This window comes from Heterodontus francisci, chromosome 2, assembly GCF_036365525.1.
Source record: "Heterodontus francisci isolate sHetFra1 chromosome 2, sHetFra1.hap1, whole genome shotgun sequence".
Taxonomy (NCBI): domain Eukaryota; kingdom Metazoa; phylum Chordata; class Chondrichthyes; order Heterodontiformes; family Heterodontidae; genus Heterodontus; species Heterodontus francisci.
Window position 1 is genome coordinate 218,608,641 of NC_090372.1, and position 20,191 is coordinate 218,628,831.

The 20,191-nt window shown below is 43.1% G+C and overlaps 1 protein-coding gene across 6 annotated transcripts in view; it reads left to right on the forward strand.

Annotated features, from left to right (window-relative positions):
- LOC137351339 (diacylglycerol O-acyltransferase 1-like) overlaps positions 1-20,191 on the forward strand; it is a 167,626-nt gene that overhangs the window by 20,807 nt on the left and 126,628 nt on the right. For 3 of the 6 annotated variants that reach the window (XM_068015791.1, XM_068015801.1, XM_068015809.1), the window contains exon 2: positions 18,829-18,916. In XM_068015791.1, coding sequence (XP_067871892.1) covers positions 18,829-18,916 — 88 coding nt within the window. Of the gene's footprint in view, positions 1-12,767; positions 12,844-18,635; positions 18,720-18,828; positions 18,917-20,191 lie in introns of those variants that run through there. The other 3 variants (XM_068015797.1, XM_068015783.1, XM_068015814.1) reach the window with 3 other exon arrangements.

Sequence of the window (20,191 nt, forward strand, 5' to 3'; positions counted from 1 at the left end):
CAGAGTTAGATTCAACGAAAAAGATATGCTGTTTGATCAGATGTCTGACGCCCTAAAAAATTTTGGGGGAAAACATTCTTTTCTGGCCGTTTTCATGGCACATATGGGCTCTTCAGCAGTGACATCAAAGGTGGAGGATACAATGCTAGCAGCATTTTGAGGCTGTTCAAGTATGGGGCCCAAGTGTCAGTATGAAAGGAGAAACCCACACAAAACGAATGAGGATAGAGACCCTTTTGGCAGCTATAACATACAGCAGGAATTAGGCAATTATGGCAGAAGAATGAGCCCCAGGAATAACCAAGGGGTGGTCAACAGGTGTTTCCGATGTGATTCAAGGTATCGCAATGCGTTGCATTGTCCAAAAAGGAATAACAGGGTTTTTGAGATGACACATGATGTGGAAGGTGAGGATGATGCTACTGATCAATTGGAAGGAATTGTACTGGCCACGAGAAGCTTCAGTCCGGCAATGAGCGTCCTAGTCGCAGATTCGTTTAATTGTGCAGTACCAAATAGCGGGTGTATGTCCACAGCATGTGGAGTGGAGTGGACTGGTTAAGGTGTTACTTGGATTCTTTAAATAAGGACGGCGCAGTGGTTAGCACTGCAGCCTCACAGCTCCTGGGACCAGGGTTTGATTCTGGGTACTGCCTGTGCGGAGTTTGCAAGTTCTCCCTGTGACAGCGTGGGTTTTCGCTGGGTGCGCCGGTTTCCTCCCACTGCCAAAGACTTGCAGGTGATAGGTAAATTGGCCATTGTAAATTGCCCCTAGTGTAGGTAGGTGATAGGGAATATGGGATTACTGTAGGGTTAGTATAAATGGGTGGTTGTTGGTCGGCACAGACTCGGTGGGCCGAAGGGCCTGTTTCAGTGCTGTATCTCTAAATAAAAATAAAAAATAAACAAGAAAGGTAGGAGTTTATTAATCCTAAACTCTAATCCGGTTAACGACTACGAATATGCGACGCGACCACGCTATCATGCATACGCAATAAACACATGCAGATCAAGACAGAAAAAGTGGAAGGAATAAAGGGGAAAAGTTTGAGGCAATATCTGGTAGTTATAGTCCTTTAAATTTAATGTGGAGTCTTTGGTTGCCAGTAGGTCTTGCAATTTGTTGGGGCCCAATTCATGCTTCAACTTGTTCTGATGTCGGAGTCTTTTCTCTCTCGAGGTTAACGTGTCTTCCGTGGGTCCTGTGGCTTGGGAGAAAGCGAGAGAGAGAGAGAAAGCTGGGCAAAAGACTTACTGGCTTTCGGCTTCAGTTGCACACTGCCTTCTGAATTCAATCTGTGTCCTGTGGCTAGTTCAAAAAATTTGGATCAGTTAGTCATGTGATCAGCTGGTTTAACCAGTCCTGGCTCTATGGATTAGATTAGCAGGGCCTGGAATGCGCTTCCTTACACCTTCGATGTCTGGTGATCAAAATCCATTTGGATTAATTGGAGCAGGGAATGGCCCTTTGTCACCACAAGCAGAGTCTCTTAGTATGCAAATATCCTTCCAGCCCAGTGTGTGGTAATTTTCAAACAAGTCATTTCTTCACTCCAGCAACAGTTTAAAATCTATATTCAGATGACAAAATTAATATGCCTCATTCTTGGCAGGTAGGGGTCTGCATGACACTACATGGAAACTGGAGGAGGCCATTCAGCCCCTTGAGGCTGCTCTACTATTCAGTTAGAACATTGCTGATCTGTGTTTTAACTCCATCTACCCGCTTTAGTTCTGTAACCTTTAATAGTCTTGCCTTACAGAAATCTATCAGTTGAGCCCTAGCCTCAACAGCTTTTTTTTGAGGGGGTGGTGGTGATGAGGTGGTTGGTGCAGGGGAAATGAATTCTAGATTTCCCTGAATGGTCTATCTCTAACTTGTTCTGGATTCTCCCACCAGAGAAAATAGTATCTCTTCATCTACCCTATCAAATCCTTTAATCATCTTAAATATTTCATTAGAGAACCCCTTAAAATTCAAAATTCAAGGGGATACAAGCCTATGCAACGTGTCCTCATAACCTAACCCTTTTAGTCCCAGTATCATTTTGGTGAATCTGTGCTGCACTCCCTCCAAGGTCAGTATATCCTTCCTGAGGTGGGATGTGCAGAACTAAATGCAGTTACTCCAGATTGTGTAAACAGAGCTCTGTACAGCTGTAACATAACTGCCACTCCTTTGTATTCTATGAGGCAGATGATCTGTTTTATACTATTGCATGCCTCAGCATATGGGGAAACACTGTATAATGGAATGAGTTTGTAAACACAGGAGTCATGTTGCCCTATTCAAACAAAGATTAAGGCGTTCTACTAATCTCGATGCTTTGTTTTTAGTGAAATATAGATGAGCTCTTTAGCTTGCCAATTTTTTGTGAATTGTAAATGGATCAGAAGATTGAACAGATCTTTATCATGAACATCTTTAATCTGTGGAGCCAGAGGAATTGGGCAAGGTACTAAATGAGTACTTTGCATCAGTATTCACCAAAGAGAAGGACTTGGTGGATGATGAGCCTAAGGAAGGGCATGTAGATAGTCTCGGTCATGTCGTTATCAAAAAGGAGGAGGTGTTGGGCGTCTTGCAAAGCATTAAGGTAGATAAGTCCCCAGGGCCTGATGGGATCTACCCCAGAATACTGAGGGAGGCAAGGGAAGAAATTGCTGGGGCCTTGACAGAAATCTTTGCATCCTCATTGGCTACAGGTGAGGTCCCAGAGGACTGGAGAATAGCCAATGTTGTTCCTTTGTTTAAGAAGGGTAGCAAGAATAATCCAGGAGATTATAGGCCAGTGACCCTTACGTCAGTGGTAGGGAAACTATTAGAGAGGATTCTTCGGGACAGGATTTACTCCCATTTGGAAACAAAAAAAACTTATTAGCGAGAGGCAGCATGGTTTTGTGAAGGGGTGGTCGTGTCTCACTAATTTGATTGAGTTTTTTGAGGAAGTGACAAAGATGATTGATGAAGGAAGGGCAGTGGATGTTGTCTATATGGACTACAGTAAAGCCTTTGACAAGGTCCCTCATGGCAGACTGGTACAAAAGGTGAAGTCACACGGGATCAGAGGTGAGCTGGCAAGATGGAAACAGAACTGGCTCGGTCATAGAAGACAGAGGGTAGCAGTGGAAGGCTGCTGCCACCCTTCTGATTCGTATGTTTGTGGACGACACAAAGGTTGGTGGAGTTGCGGATAGTGATGAGGATTGTCAGAGGATACAGCAGGATATAGATCGATTGGAGCCTTGGGTGGAGAAATGGCAGATGGAGTTTAATCCAGACAAATGTGAGGTAATGCATTTTGGAAGGTCTAATGCAGGTGGGAAGTATACAGTAAATGGCAGAACCCTTAGGAGTATTGACAGGCAGAGAGATCTGGGCGTACAGGTCCACAGGTCGCTGAAAGTGGCAACGCAGGTGGATAAGGTAGTCAAGAAGGCATACGGCATGCTTGCCTTCATCGGTCAGGGCATAAAGTATAAAAATTGGCATGCTGCAGCTGTACAGAACCTTAGTTGGGCCACACTTAGAATATTGCGTGCAATTCTGGTCGCCGCACTACCAGAAGGACGTGGACGTTTTGGAGAGGGTACAGAAGAGATTTACCCGGATGTTGCCTGGTCTGCAGGGCATTAGCTATGAGGAGAGGTTGGATAAACTTGGATTGTTTTCACTGGAACGATGGAGGTGGAGGGGCGACATGATAGAGGTTTACAAAGTTATGAGTGGCATGGACAGAGTGGATAGTCAGAAGCTTTTTCCCAGGGTGGAAGAGTCAGTTACTAGGGGACATGGGTTTAAGGTGAGAGGGGCAAAGTTTAGAGGGGATGTGCGAGGCAAGTTCTTTACACAGAGGGTGGTGAGTGCCTGGAACTTGCTGCCTGGGGAGGTGGTGGAAGCAGGTACGATAGCGACGTTTAAGAGGCATCTTGACAAATACATGAATAGGATGGGAATAGAGGGATACGGTCCCCGGAAGTGCAGAAGGTTTTAGTTTAGGCAGGCATCAAGATCGGCGCAGGCTTGGAGGGCCGGGCTGAATGGCCTGTTCCTGTGCTGTACTGTTCTTTGTTCTTCAGCAATCTAATCGTGAAAATCTTGACCAAACCCAGAACTAGTCAGATTTGAAACACCTGATGTGTAGAGTGAAATTTAATGACAACTTCCATGTAGTAACGTGTTTAATGTAATAGTGTTCCAGGACACTTCACAGGAGTCTTATCAGGCAAAATTTGACACCAAGCCACAAAATAAATATTAGGACGTTAAAATAAAAGCTTGGTCAGTGTTAGGTTTTACAGAGGGACTTGGGAGACCAAGAGAGACCGAGAGGTTTAGGAAGGAAATTCCAGAGCTCATGTACTATGCAGCTAAAGGCACTGTCGCTGGTTGTGTTCCCCTTGGGTTTCAGCATGCTCAGTTTGAATAATTCTCTTTATGTTTGTCTCACGATGTGGGCATGCAGGCATGACTGCACTTATTACCCATCTTTACTTGGGCTGAGGGCATTGAGTCAACAATGTAGTGTGGTCTGGCTAAGGACATTAGTTTATTAGTCAGGTTTTACAATGATCCAGCAGCTTTCTTGGTCATTTTTTTAATGTGTTGCTAGCCCACAAATTACCACGTTGGTTGAATTCCTGTTACTAAATTGCCAAGATGGCATTTTTTTGCAATCTCTGCATTGCTGAGGAATTTAGCAGTTGAAGTACTGTGAAAGCATAGAATTAAATAGCATTTACAAGATGAAAACGGGCTAACCAATCCAAGCAGCACAAAGTTCTGTTTGACAGTGCTGCGTGACAGAGCTTAATTTGGGAATTTGGTAAGTGTGGGAATTCGGTGTAGTGGGTGGGGTGGGGGAAGTGCTCTTCTGGCCTTTTACAAAACAAGTTGTGAACCGAGAGGGCAATTGAGACAGCGAGGCCTGAGACAGCGAGATCTGAACTGAAGCCCAGAGGCGTGAATTATTTCAGCAGGTAGGTAATTGGTTGGTGCGTTTTAAGTTTTTATTTTCTAAACTGGGGCACTAGTTTAAACAGGTACTGGGGAGATATAAGTATTGTATTATGTTTGTTGCTTACCTAATTAAATTGCCTAATATAACTACAAATTACCAGTGATATTTCTAAACTTGAAACTTAAATAAAGTACAATAGAGATGGCAGGGCAAGTGATGTGTTGCAGCTGTAGCATGTCGGAGCTGGTGGACACCATTGTGATCCACTGTGACCACATCTGCAGTAAGTGTCTGCAGCTCGAGGAACTTCAGCTTCGAGTTGATGAGCTGGAGTCCAAGACTAGACACTGCGTTGCATTCGGGAGGGGAAAAGTTACCTGGACACTGTTCCAGGAGGCAGACACACTCCTTCGGCTAGGTACTTCAGATTTGGTCCGTTTTCAGGGTTTGACTGAGTGAGGCATGTATGGGGATCCAGCAGGTAGGAATGGGGGCGCCTCTGCCCTTGCACTTTTCCAACAGATTCGAGTTTCTTGCAGCTTGTGTGGATGAGAGCAGGGACTGCATGGAAGATGAACAAACTGACCACAGCACTGTTGTGCAGGGGCGGCCATTCAAGTGGTGGGGGGGGGGAAACGGGAGTAAAAAGGAATGTAGTTGTAGGGGGCTGTATAGTTTGAGGGGGGGTGTATAATGTTATCTGCAGCCGAGAATGAGTACAGAAGGCTGTATTGCCTGCCTGGTGCCAAGGTTAAGGATATCTCGGGACTGAAGAGGAACTTGGAGTGGGAGGAGAGGGATCCAGTTGTCGTGGTCCATGTGGGTACTAAATAAGAGGCTTTGTTGAGGAAGTGTGAACAGCTAGGGGCTAAATTTAAAAAAACATATAAATAAAATCCCATGGGATCCAGGGAAATGCAGCAAGGTGGTTATAAAATTGGCTCAGTGGCAGGACATAAAGGGTAATTGTTGATGGCTGTTTCAGCGACTGGAGGGCTGTTTCCAGTGGCGTTCCGCAGGGCTCAGTGCTGGGTCCCCTGCTTTTTGTGGTGCATATTAACGATTTGGATGTAACTGTAGGGGGTATGATCAAGAAGTTTGTGGAAGACACAAAGATTGGCCGTGTGGTAGATAGTGAGGATAGCTGTAGGCTGCAGGAAGATATTGATGGTTTGGTCAGATGAGTAAAAAAGTGGCAACTGGAATTCAACTTGGAGAAGTGTGAGGTGATTCATTTGGGGAGATCAAACGAGGCAAAGGAATACACGATTAATGGGAAAATACTGAAAAGTATAGAGGAAGTAAGGGACCTTGGAGTGAACGTCCACAGATCCCTGAAGGTACTAGGACAGATCGATAAGGTGGTTAAGAAGGCATATGGAATCCTTTCCTTTATTAGCCGAGCTATAGAATACAAGAGCAGGGAGGTTGTGCTGGAACTGTATAACTCATTGGTTCGGCCACAACAGTGCAGTTCTGGTCACCTCATTACAGAAAGGATGTAATTGTCCTAGAGAGGAGATTTGCAAGGATGTTGCCAGGACTGGAAAAGTGCAGCTGTGAGGAAAGATTAGATAGGCTGGGGTTGTTATTTTATTATTTATTTAGAGATACAGCACTGAAACAGGCCCTTTGGCCAACCGAGTTTGTGCTGACCATCAACCACCCATTTATACTAATCCTACATTAATCCCATATTCCTACCACATCCCCACCTTTCCCTACCACCTACCTATACTAGGAGCAATTTATAATGGCCAATTTACCTATCAACCTGCAAGTCTTCGGCTGTGGGAGGAAACCGGAGCACCCGGCGAAAACCCACGCGGTCACAGGGAGAACTTGCAAACTCCGCGCAGGCAGTACCCAGAATCAAACCTGGGTCACTGGAGCTGTGAGGCTGCGGTGCTAACCACTGTGCCGCACTGTGTTCTCCTTGGAACAGAGAAGGCTGAGGGGAGATTTGATTGAAATCTACAAAATTTTGAGGGGCCTGGATAGAGTGGAGGTGAGGGGTCGGTGACAAGGGGGCATAGAATTAAAGTGATTAGTAGAAAAATTAGAGGGGAGATGAGGAAAAACTTTTTCTCCCAGAGGGTGGTGATGGTCTGGAACTCACTGCCTGAAAGGGTAGTTGAGGCAGAGACCCTCAAATCATTCAGAAAAAGTCTGGATATGCACCTCAAGTGCCGTAATCTGCAGAGCTACGGACCAAATGCTGGAAGGTGGGATTAGAATAGGTGGATCGTTCTTCGGCTGGCACAGACATGATGGGCCAAATGGCCTCATGCTGCACCTTAAACTTTGTATGATTGTATGATTCTTTGATTCTATGGATTAAAAAGCAGAACAGCAAAGTTAATCTCTGGATTACTGCCTAAGCCACGAGTAAACTGGCATTGGGTAAATAAGATCAGAGTTGAATGCGTGGCTCAAAGATTGATGTGGGAGAAATGGCTTTTGATTCATAGGGCACTGGCACTAGTACTGGGGAAAGAGGGATAGCCATTACAGAGACGTGGCTGCAAGGTGATCAAGGCTGGCAACTAAATATTGAAGGGTATCTGACATTTCGGAAGGCTAGGAAGAAAGGAAAAGGAGTTGGTGTAGCTCTGTTAATAAAGGATGAGATCAGTACAATAGTGAGAAATGATCTTGGCTCGGAAGACCAAGATGCAGAATCACTTTGGGTGGAGATAAGAAATAACAAAGGAGAGAAGTTACTGGTGGGAGTAGTTATAGGCCCCCTCCCAGTAGCTGCACTGTAGAACAGAGTATCAAGGAATAGTGGGTGCTTGTAGGAAAGGTCCTGCAATAATCGTGGGTGATTTTAATCTTTTTGTAGATTGGACTAATCAAATTGGCAAAGGTAGCCTAGAGGGTGAGTTCATAGAGTGTATCAGGGACAGTTTTTTTTAGAACAACATGTTCTGGAACCAACCTGGGAGCAGACTCTTTTAGACCTGGTAATGTGTGATAAGACCAAATTAATAAATGACCTCATAGTATAGGACCTGTTAGGCAAGAGTGATCGTAACATGATAGAATTTCACATTCAGTTTGAGGATGAGAAGTTTAGGTCTGAAACTAGTGTCTTTGCCTTTATCTAATAGTTTAAAGTTTGTTACAAGGGTATGAAGACAGAGTTGGCTAAAGTGGCCTAAGAAAATAAGTTAAAAGGTAAGATAGTAGAGAAGCAGTGGCTGACATTTAAGGAGGTAATTCATAACTCTTAACAAAGATGTATTCCATTGAGAAAGAAAGACTGAGAAGGAGGTACCATTTGTGGTTAACGAAGGAAGAATGGTATCAAATTGAAAGAAAAGAACATTGCTGTAATGATTAGTGGTCGACCAGGAGATTGGGAAAGTTCAAAGACCAGTGATTTAAAAATATTTTTAAGCAAGTAGTAGCAGGACATTTAGAAAATCATAATACAATTAAGCAGAGTCAACATGGTTTTATGAAAGGGAAATCGTGTTTGACAAATTTTAGGGTTCTTTGAGGATGTAACAAGCAGTGTTGATAAAGGTGAACTATTGATGTAATGTTTTTGGATTTCCAAAAGGTTTTCAATAAGGTGCCAATTAAAAGACTACTACAGAAGATAAGAGTTCATGGTGTTGGGGGTAATATTAGCATAGATAGAGGAAGCAGTGTTGGGATAAGTGGGGCATTTCAGGTTAGCAAACTGTAACTAGTGGAGTGCCACAGGGATTGGTGCTTGGGCCTCAACTACTTATGATCTATACTAATGACTTGGATGAAGGGACTGAGTGTATTGTAGCCAAATTTGCAGACGATACAAAGATAGGTAGGAAAGCAAATTGTGAGGAGGACATAGTGTCAGGCACAGGATATAGATAGGTTAGGTAAGTGGGAAAAATTTCACAGATGGAGTATAATGTGGAAAATGTGAGGTTGTCCACTTTGGCAGGAAGAATTCAAAGCAGTATATTTACAGGAGAAAGACTGCAGAATGCTGTAGTATAGAGGGATCTGGGTGTCTTGAATCTCTCAAAGTTAGCATGCAGGTACAGCAATAGTTGGAAAGGCAAATGGAATGTTGGCCTTTATTGCAAGGGGGATGGAGTATAAAAATAGGCAAGTCTTGCTACAACTGTACAGGACGTTGGTACGACCACACCTAGAGTACTGTGTACAGGTTTGGTCTCCTTATGTAAGGAAGGATATACTTTCTTTGAAAGCAGTTCAGAGAAGGTTCACTCGGCTGATTCCTGGGATGAAGGGATTCTTATGAGGAAAAGTTGGGCTTATACGCATTGGAGTTTAGAAGAATGAGAGGTGATCTAATTGAAACGTATAAGATTCTGAGGGGGCTTGACAGGATAGATGCTGAGAGGATGTTTCCCCTTGTAGGGGAATCTAGAACTAGGGGCACATTTTAAGAATTAAAGTCTACCATTTAAGACAGAGATGAGGAATTTCTTCTGAGGGTTATTAATCTTTGGAATTCTCTTTCCCAAGCAGCAGTGGAGGCTGGGTCATTGAATATATTCAAGTCTGAGTTACAGCTTTTTGATCTACAAGGGAGTCAAGGGTTATGGAGGCAGGCAGGAAAGTGGAGTTCAGGCCACAATCAGATCATCCATGATATTAAATGGTGGAGCAGGCTCGATGGGCCAATTGGCCTACTCCTCCCATTTCTTATGTTTTTCTTTAACATAAGTGGCAGTCTGCATCCTACATGCCCACCCTGTTCCCATATCCCAATTTTCTTCATCCCTCCATATAAGCTAATAAATGTTGGTTGGTTGTATTCCACTGCCTCGCCACCATTTTATTTGAGAGATTTTTGCTGTTGTGTCCTGAATCTCTTTCTTTGAATCTTTCATCTACGTTCCTTAATTCTGGACCTTTCAATCAGTGAAAACAATCTGCTTTCATCTACTCTGTTGTGTCCCTTCATAATTTTAAGCATCTCAAATGAAATCTGCATGTAATCCCCACAGCTCTGTCAAAGAGCTCCAGTTTGCCAAGTCATATGTTAGTCATGGTTTTGTCCCTTGACGTTCCGTTTTGGGTTGGATATGGATTTGTGTCGGGTTCAGACTATTAACAATCATAACATTCTTTGATAAAAACAGGAAATGCTGGAAATACTCAGCAGGTCAGGCAGCATCTGTGTAGAGAGCAGCAGAGTTAATGTTTCAGGCCGGAGACCCTTCTTCAGACCTGACCTGAAACGTTAACTCTGCTTCTCTCTGCACAGATGCTGCCAGACCTGCTGAGTATTTCCAGCATTTCTTCTTTTTATTTCAGATTTCCAGCGTCCGCAGTATTTTGCTTTTATAACATTCTTTGATCTTTATCTGGAACCTTTGAGCAGAAATGCTATTGGCAAATTTTGTTTCTACATAATCATGCCTGCTTTGATTAACTTGAATTTGAAAAGGCGAGGATAATATTGCATCCTTGTGTTTGTGAACAAGGAGAAAAATATCTTGCAATTTACAATGTTACTGCCCCTTTAATATCAGTAACAATGGGAATATACTGATTTCAAACTTAAGCATTTTTTTTTCCAGGAGCTGATTTTTGGAAATAGAGAACTTGTATTTATGTGTGCTTTAATGACAAACAAAGAACAGTACAGCACAGGAACAGGCCATTCGGCCCTCCAAGCCTGCCTAAACTAACACCTTCTGCACTTCCGGGGCCCATATTCCTCTATTCCCTTCCTACTCATGTATTTGTCAAGATGTCTGTTAAACGTCACTATCGTATCTGCTTCCACGACCTCCCCTGGCAGCAAGTTCCAGGCACTCACCACCCTCTGTGTAAAAAAAAAAAACTTGCCTCGCACATCCCCTCTAAACTTTGCCCCTCGCACCTCAGGATATCTTAAAATGCTTTGGAGCCAATTTTAAACTGCAGTTACGTTTATGCACAGCCAGATCCCACAAACCGCAATGAGCCAAATGCTTTGGTGATGTTGGTTAAAGGGATAAATATTGAGTAGAACACTGGGAAGAACAAGCTACTGCTCTTCGAATAATACCCTGCGATCTTTTCTGCTCACCTGAGAGGGCAGGCTGAAACGTTGAACGACGACCCTTCAAAACAAACCACAATGCAATGCTTCCTCAGTACTGCACTGGAATGTCAGCCTAGATTAGGAACGGAACCCGTAACATTTTGACTCAGAGCCGACAATATTACTATTGAGCTTCTTCTTCTTTGGTTTGTGAAGCAGCGCCTGGAGTGGCTATAAAGGCCAATTCTGGAGTGACAGGCTCTTCTCTGGACTTATAACCCGTAACTGCTGCCTTCCGTGTTGTTTCAGTCGCTGTGAGGCAACTATGGAGTGACCTCTCCATGGCTAAGGACATACTATTCAATGCTATAACTGACTCCAAAAATGGATTTCGCTATCTGAGCTTCCTGTTTTAAATGTTTGTTTTGAAGTCTTGTTTAACACAATGATCTGCTTGTGCTGAAACGTTCCTGGTGTATGGCATACTTCAACTTCAAGCAGTCGATTTGTACAGGCATATTTCTTCTATCTAACAAGTTTGTGGAGAGGGGCCTTCACGGTGTAATTTAACTACAGTTACTTAACTGCATCCAGATGCTGATGCGCAGGGCTGTGGAATGACCTTTTAACCAGATGATAAATCTGCGGGAATGCTGTCATGACTGGGTAGAGTGTAGAGTGTGTGAGTATAGTTGTGTAAATCATTTTCATGGAGGTGATCTTGCAAGTAGTGTAAAAGTGGGACTTTTTTTTAAATGAAGTTTTACATCCATTCCCTCGCTCTTCCCCTACCCCCCTTCCCCCCCCACCCCCAGCTTTCAAATCTATAGGAGAACATGACAGTCCCTCCATAAATCTAAGATACATTCTTGTTTCTTGCTGAGGCAGGCAACCAGGATAGAATAGTGTGGTTGAATCTTTCTCTTTATGTTCTGTTCAGATTTTATTTGTGATTAGAAAATATTTTATGCAGAACTTTCCCTTGGGTGAACGAATAAGTGGAATAAAAACTGGGAGGATAGGCTGCTTGTAGGTTGTATAGCATTTGCTTATTTGATGCTTAATGCTATGGTTTGTAAGGGTGTTGTGGGTGGACTTTGCTTCTTTCATCTGACTTGCGCTTATCTTTAGCTCCACTTTTTCTCACACCCTAAAAAAAACCTTGGTGTGATATGACTCTGGAATCTTGTTTAAACAAGCGAAGGTTTTTAATCAAATAATCTGTGAAACTTTACAATCAGTTCCCTTTCTTAAAAATGACAGCAAAATTTATCATTTGTAATAAATTCTACGGATTTATCTTTTTCATCTGTTTTATGCTGTATTAGTCCCTTAGTTGGAAGGTTGTATCTTGGAGGTTGGTTCTTGCCCTGGTAATGAGAGAGAGCTGAATTAACAATTATAGTGACATATCTCTGTACCCTCCTACAACCCACCAAAGCCTCTGTTTCTCCAATTCTGGTCTCTTGTGCGCGCACAGTTTTCAACACTCCAGCATTGGCATTCATGCCTTTAGATACCTGTGCCTTAAGCTCTGAATTCCCTCCTTAAGACCTCTCTATACCTCTTTCCTCCTTTAAGACGCTCCTTAAAACCTACTGCATTGACCAAGCTTTTGGTCACCTCTTCTAAAAAAAAAACTCCTTATGTGGCTCGATGTCGAATGTTGTTTAATGCTCCTGTGAAGAGCCTTGAGATGTTTTGCTACATTCAAGGTGCTATATAAATACAAGTTTTTGTTATTGTAGCTGCTGAAGTACCCTGGATTAATAAATCAGAGCATAACTTCATTCTCTACAGATATAATCAAGGCTGAGATGGATGGATTTTTGGTGTCTTGTGGAAATGAGGAATATGTGGAGCAGGCGAGAAAGTGGAGTTGAGGTAAAAGATTGGCCATGATCGTATTGAATGGCGGAGCAGGCTTGAGGGGCTGTATGGCCTACTCCTGCTCCTATTTCTTATGATCTTCTAAGCTCACTAGCTCCAAGATCTATTTTTCAAATTTTTTTTTTTAAGATGACCAACCTGTATTTTAAATAAATCAAGAGCAAGAAATCTTTACTTTGTTTTATTTGGTCTTTTAAAGTATAAATCCTCCCAGTGTTCTCGGACCGCTGTTGCCTTATTTTTTAAATGTCACTGTTGTTAATGTAGTGCTATTCTGGTAGCTTTTTAAACTGTTTAATTGGAGAGGATTGTGACTGGTAAACAGTAACCTGATCCTAATGATTAGAAAATAGGTGCTGCCTACAGATTAAGTCAGCAAGTCCTACTGCAGCTGGTGCATCTTAAAAGCTGCTTGAGAGCAGCAAAGAAATTTAATTTTTTTCCCATATTCTGCTTGGTATGTGGGTGGCACTGACTTTTATTACATTAACGTAGTAAGAGATTGGAGTTATGTGTGGGCATGGTTGGATCAGGCAAGGGTGGCATATTACCTAAACCAATTGGGAATTTGAAAATCCAGTAGACCTCATAGTCCTTATTTTTGTTTTGGTGTGAACCAAATTATTGAAGTCAGTTTCACAGCTTGTCATTGTGGGATTTGAACTCTCAACCTCTGGGTTGCTGATCCAGTACAAACTAAGTGTTAACAAAAATATCAGAATTAAAGTGATTTTAGTTGATGGCCTATAGCCAGCTCAGAGTGCTGGAATTTTGTCATTGGGCTCTTGTGTGTGTAGTAAGAAGGCAGTTGATGACCCTGCAGTATCTTGAACTGAAATTACGTCCCAAGCTGCTTCAGGGGCATGATAATACAAAAATGGATGCAGAGCCAAAGGAAGGGCATTATGGAAAGGGTGGCCGAAACTTTGGTTACAGAGGTGGCTTTGAAAGAGGGCCATAAAGAGGTAGAGAGAGACAGAAGAGTTTAAAGAGGTAATTCCAGAGCTTGGGACTCGGCCAATCTTAGTGGGATGAAGGACGGAGGTGCTGCACAACAGCCCTGAGGAAGTGGGTTCTTGGGGCTGAAGCAAGTTACCAAAATGAAGCCATAAAAAGATTTAACCACGAGGATGAGCATTTTAAGTTGGAGATGTTGAGGGAGTGGAGCCAATCTAGGTCAGCTAGGGCAGAGTGATGGGGTTGTGGTATGGGATACAGGGAACAGAATTTTGAATGAGCTGAGATTTATGGAAGGTGGAAGATAGAAAGCTGTGGGATCAGGGCACGGGTGATGTTTAGTTTGGTGGGCAAGGGGAAGAGGGGGAAAACAGTCGATGAGGCTGAACAGAAAAGCTGTAAATGCTGGAAATCTGAAATGAAAAAAATGCAGAGTAGCAAATGTGTAAGCATCTGCAGTGGGAAAAGCAGGTTAATATTTCAAGTGCTGGAACATAGTTACAGTTGTACAGAGCTTGGGTTGAGCACCATCTGGAGTAACTGCATTCAGTTCTGGGCACCGCACTCTAGGAAGTATAGATTGGCCTTGAAGGCGCAGTGTGGATTCACCAGAATGATATGGGGGTTTAAAGGGTTAAATTATGAACAGGTTGCATAGACTAGGTTTGTATTCCCATGAATGTAGAAGTTTAAGGGATGAACAAATTGAAGTGTTGAGTTGGGATGGTTAAGGGATTTGATAAGATAGATAGAGGAAGACTGTTTGTTTCCTGTGGTGGGCGAGTCCAGAACAAGGAGGCATAACCTTAAAATAAGAGCAAGCCGTTCAGGGGTGATGTAAGAAAGCATTTCTTTACACAAAGCATAGAGGAAATATGGATCACTCTCCCTCCTCCCCTCTTTCACTCCCAAGATTGATAGGTTTTTGTTAGGTAAGGTATTGAGGTTTATCATGCAGACGACCCCCCCCCCCCCCAACCTGCCAAGAATGAGACGCATTAATTTTGTCATATGAACATTGATTTGAAAACTGTTGCTCAAGTGAAGAAAGGACTTGTTTAAAAATAATCGCCAGGCCCTTGGCTGTAAATACATTTGCATATTAACAGACGGTGTTTATGGAGACAAAGGGGTTACTTCCCTTATCCAATTTAACCCACAATGGACTTTGAGCACCAGACATTGGAGGTGATGGTGCTCAAATTTCAGGATGACTGCTGGGAGGGCTGAATCCACAAACGGACATGGTCAGACCAGCTGGTCACGTGAGTAGCCTGCTTGGCAACCTGATTTTTCTGAATTGTCAAAACAGTTTGAACTCAGACTGCAGTTTGCTCCTGCACTGAAGACTTCTCTTGTCTGGCTCTCCCCCTCTTTCTCACAAAACTCCAAATCCACTGAAGACACATGAACCCCAAGAAAGGACTCCTACAGTGAACATGGTTTAAGAAGAATACTGGGCCCCAACAAAGAGCAAGATCTAGCTACAATCAAGGTCTCTACAATGAGCTCGAAGAACCGTAACAAAAACCCTCTTCAGAGATTGCCTCAAATTTTTGCACTTTATTTTCTTCTCTTTTCTGTCTATATCTGCATGTGTGTATCATGTATGCATGCTAGCATGGGCGTGTCGTGTAGGTGTTAACCGAATTAAAGTTTAAATAAAGTTCAACCTTTTTTCTTTAAACGCAAGAAAATCTGTTTGGCTAGTTTCTTTGCCTTATAAATAAAACCCTGTTATGGTAAGACCAGGTGAAGACTGAGGGAACCCTTGGCCCCTTTACTACCTGGTCATAACAGGTTGTAGAACCAAGACGGGTAGATGGAGTTGAGATGCAGATCAGCCATGATCAACTGGAATGGCAGAACAGGCTTGAGAGGCTGAATAGCCTCCTTCTGTACCTATATATTGGACCGTTCCCTGAGAGTGGAACCTGAAAGGTAAGACCCCCGGGGGCCTCAACTATTTAAGATGTATATTAACGACTTGGATGAAGGGACTGAGTCTATTGCAGCCAAATTTACAGACAATACAAAAGTAGGTAGGAAAGCAATTGTGAGGAGGACACTGTGTCTGCAAAGAGATATAGATAGGTTAAGTGGGCAAAAATTTGGCAAAAGGAGTATAATGTGGGAAAATGTGAAGTTGTCCACTTTGGCAGGAAGAATTGAAAGCAGAATAATATTTTGCATGGAGAAAGTGATGGAAGGGTTGTTGACGGTGCTATCAGGCGGCACTTACTCAGCAATAACCTGCTCACTGACACTCAGTTTGGGTTCCACCAGGGCCACTTAGCTCCTGACCCCATTACATGTTGTCCAAACATGGACAAAAGAGCTGAACTCCAGAGGTGAGAGTGACTTCCCTTGACATCAAGGCAGCATTTGACTGAGTATGGCATCAAGGAGTCCTAGCAAAACTGGAGTCAATGGGAATCGGGGAAAATTCACTGCTGGTTGGAGTCGTACTCAGCAGAAAGGAAGATGGTTGTGGTTGTTGAAGGTCAGTCATCTCAGTCACAGGACATCACGGCAGGAGTTCCTCAGGGCAGTGTCTTAGGCCCAACCATCTTCAGCTGCTTCATCAATGACCTTCCCTCCATCATAAGGTCAGAAATGGGGATGTTCACTGATGATTGCACAATGTTCAGCACCATTTGCGACTCCTCAGATACTGAAGCATTCCGTGTAAAAATGCAGCAAGACCTGGACAACATCCAGACTTGGGCTGAGAAGTGGCAACTAACATTTGTGCCACACAAGTGTCAGGCAATGACCATCTCAAACAAGAGAGAATCTAACCATTTCCCCTTGCTGTTCAAATGGTATTATGATCGCTGAATCCCCCACTATCAACATGCTGGGGGTCACCATTGACCAGAAACTAAACTGGGCCTCCTACATAAATGCTGTGGCTACAAGGGCAGGTTAGAGGCTGGGAATTTTGGGGTGAGTAACTCACCACCTGTCTTCCCCAATGTCTGTCCACCATCTACAAGGCACAAGTCAGGAGTGTGATGGAATACTCTCCACTTGCCTGGATGGATGCAGCTCCAACAACATTCAAGAAGCTGGACACCATCCAAGACAAATGGGATTAGAACAGATAGGTGCTTGATGGCCAGCGCAGACACCATGGGTTGAAGGACCTGTTTCTGTGCTGTATGACTGTAGGTTGGGCTTATACGCATTAGAGTTTAGAAGAATGAGGGGTGATCTTACTGAATACATATAAGATTCTTAGGGTGGAAGATACAGAGGGATCTTTGAAGGGGGGCTTGACAGGATAGATGCTGAGAGGATGTTTCCCCTCATGGAATGTAGAACTAGGGGGCACAGTTTCAAAATAAGGGGCTCCCAATTAAGATACAGATGAGGAGGAATTTCTTCTGAGGGTCATTAATCATTAACCCGAGAGAGCAGTGGAGACTGGGTCATTGTCAAGGCTGAGTTACAGATTTTTGATCTACAGGGGAGTCCAGGGTTATGGGGGGCAGGCAGGAAAAAGAGTTAAGGCCATAATCAGATCTTATTGAATGATGCCAAATTACTCCTTCTATTCCTTATGATCTTACAATCTTAAAGGACTGAAAAACCGTTTTTATTCATCCCATATGGTTTTATAATCGATTATTTTCCGAATAGTCAACTTTCCCTTCCTCCTTGTAGCTGTTTCCCTGCTGAGCTATGACATTCGACATGGTTGCCCCATTATTTACTTGTGCAGTTTGACGGGGGTTGTTAAAGGTTCACAGCACCTGAGACTAACTCAGTCCTGTTGCAATTGCCACAGACGTATCCATGCACCCTTCCACCAGGAATTGTCTGATAGCTAATAAGTGCAAGGGACCTGACCTACAGCTGAATGAGATGGGCTAGCGCAGCAAAGGTTTGCAATAGAATGTGGGACCTATTTGGGTGACTGGCTCAGTTTCAGATTGTGCAAACCCAGTATTCCATCAGCAAACTTTTTGTGATGCACTTGATTATGTCAAGCTATTGTCACCACCTGTTCTCCACTCTGCTGTTATGCAATTCTGAATATTCTGTCCAGGCACCATCTGAATTTGGAAGGACAGAATCTATCATTGCACTTCTAGGTGTATTATAGACTCAGTGGACATAACATGAAAATTCCTCGCAGCCTCGTTATGCGTTACTAAAGTCCTGATGACAAGACTGCTTTATATGCTCTACTTGATCCACTTTAAAGTTTTCACACCAGGAATCATTGGTTGTAAATAGTGCTGTGAAGCTTGTGCAAATAATGCCGATGTGAATGGCCTGTTAAGTGATGCTCTGATTTGGTTAATTTCACCTGTCATGTACATGTTTAAAAACTTGCAGATTTTATTGATCGTCATTATGTTTGGAGAGGAAATGCTGGGGTACTGACCTGTGGTCTCCCAGCATACACACACTCGCTCCACTGCCCACCACCTCAACTACAAAATTAAATATAGCCAAAAGCAGGCAGCCAAGACCAAAGATGTGTATCCTTTGCCCACTGCACACAGTAAGACCATATCTCAATTTTAATGACATGGGTACAGTAGTAGTTACATTACTGGAACAGTAATCCAGAGGCTTGGACTAATAACCCAGAGAAAGTGAGTTTAAATCCCTCTGACCGTTTGAGAACTTTGTTTTTAGTTCAAAGGCTGGTATTGGTAAAAGTGGCCATAAAGCTAACAATCTTAGCTTTATAGCCAAAGTAACAATCCAATTTGTTTACTAATATCCTTTGTAAGGAAGGAACCTGTATTTACTTGCTCTGGCTTATGCGTGATTCCAGTTCCACACCACCTCCCAGCTGTCCTCTGACGTGGCCCCTCCATTGTAACAAACCATTACAAAGAATAAACAGAATCGCCACATGGTTCATGAAGGCGGCCTACCAAACCTTCTGAGAGGTAATAAATGTCAGTCTTGCCGGTGATGCCCACATTCTGAGAATGAGATTTTTAAAAGAACGTGAATGGGGTGCTAATTGTACTGTTGTGGAAATTGTTTTTGTTCTAGTTGTCACAAGCTCCAGGAGTCCTTGTTGAGCTCAGCAAGTGGATACAGCAATTACAGAGGAATTCTCAACTGGTGTGTGGTCATGCTGGTGAGTCCAAATGGACCTGCTTACAAGTCTGTATTTTTTTATGTGTTCACTCATGGAGGGGGAGAAAACTATCACTGGCAGAATGGGTTATTTTGAAGTTGGTTTTGCAAATGAAATCTTCAGCTTTTTGGGCGGCACAGTGGCGCAGTGGTTAGCACTGCAGCCTCACAGCTCCAGGGACCTGGGTTCGATTCTGGGTACTGCCTGTGCGGAGTTTGCAAGTTCTCCCTGTGTCTGTGTGGGTTTTCGTCGGGTGCTTCGGTTTCCTCCCACATCCAAAGACTTGCAGGTGATGGGTAAATTGGCTGTTGTAAATTGCCCCTAGTGTAGGGAGGTGATAGGGAATATGGGATTACTGTAGGGTTCGTATAAATGGGTGGTTGTTGGTCGGCACAGACTCGGTGGGCCGAAGGGCCTGTTTCAGTGCTGTATCTCTAAATAAATAAATAGTGCATTATGTTGAAGGTACCTAATGTTTCTTTAAGTTTAAAGTATTCAGATGTTATCAACATCGTTGTTGTCCCATTTTTCTGGTGTTACAAACTTGTGCACAGTCTGCATTGAGCCAACAATGCTCCAATGAACCTGTGAATCTGGGAGTTGAAGTGAAGGCACCATGATTACTCTGGTAGACTCTCAACTGAGGTATTGGTGTCCCAAAATTCTATGTAGATAATTTTATGCAACTTGTGTATCTCTCTCCTAGTCCTTATCTGCTGAGGCAAATATTTTTCTTTGAATGTTGTACACCTTTGTAGTGGTTACTGTGCATTGATATACAGTAAACTAAGTACCATGTCCTTCAGCAAAACAGGACATAAGGGGATATGGGGATAGTGTGAGAAAAAGGCATTGAAGTGGATGATCAGTCATGATCATATTGAATAGCAGGGCAGATCGATGGGCTGAATGGCCTACTCCTCCTATATTCCGGGTACCCAAGAACGTGCAATAGGGTGGTACTATAAGCTTAAACTGAATGCATTTTATAGCTGAAGATAATGTATGGCACAAGGATATCTTGTATTGTGACTGCTGAATGAACTTGTGTAGAGGGAATGGAAAAGATTTCCTAATACAATTCTACCAATCTAACATGAATTTAACGTTTGTGGACTTTACCTGGTACTCCGCTAACTTACCCCTTGATAAGCAAGCAGCAATTCATTTTATTGAGAGGCTCAAGTGAAGGTCCAAGGCCCATGGTACGGGATGCTGCCAAGAATAGAGAAGATAAGAAAGACCTTGCATTTAAAAAGTACCTCATGTAATCAG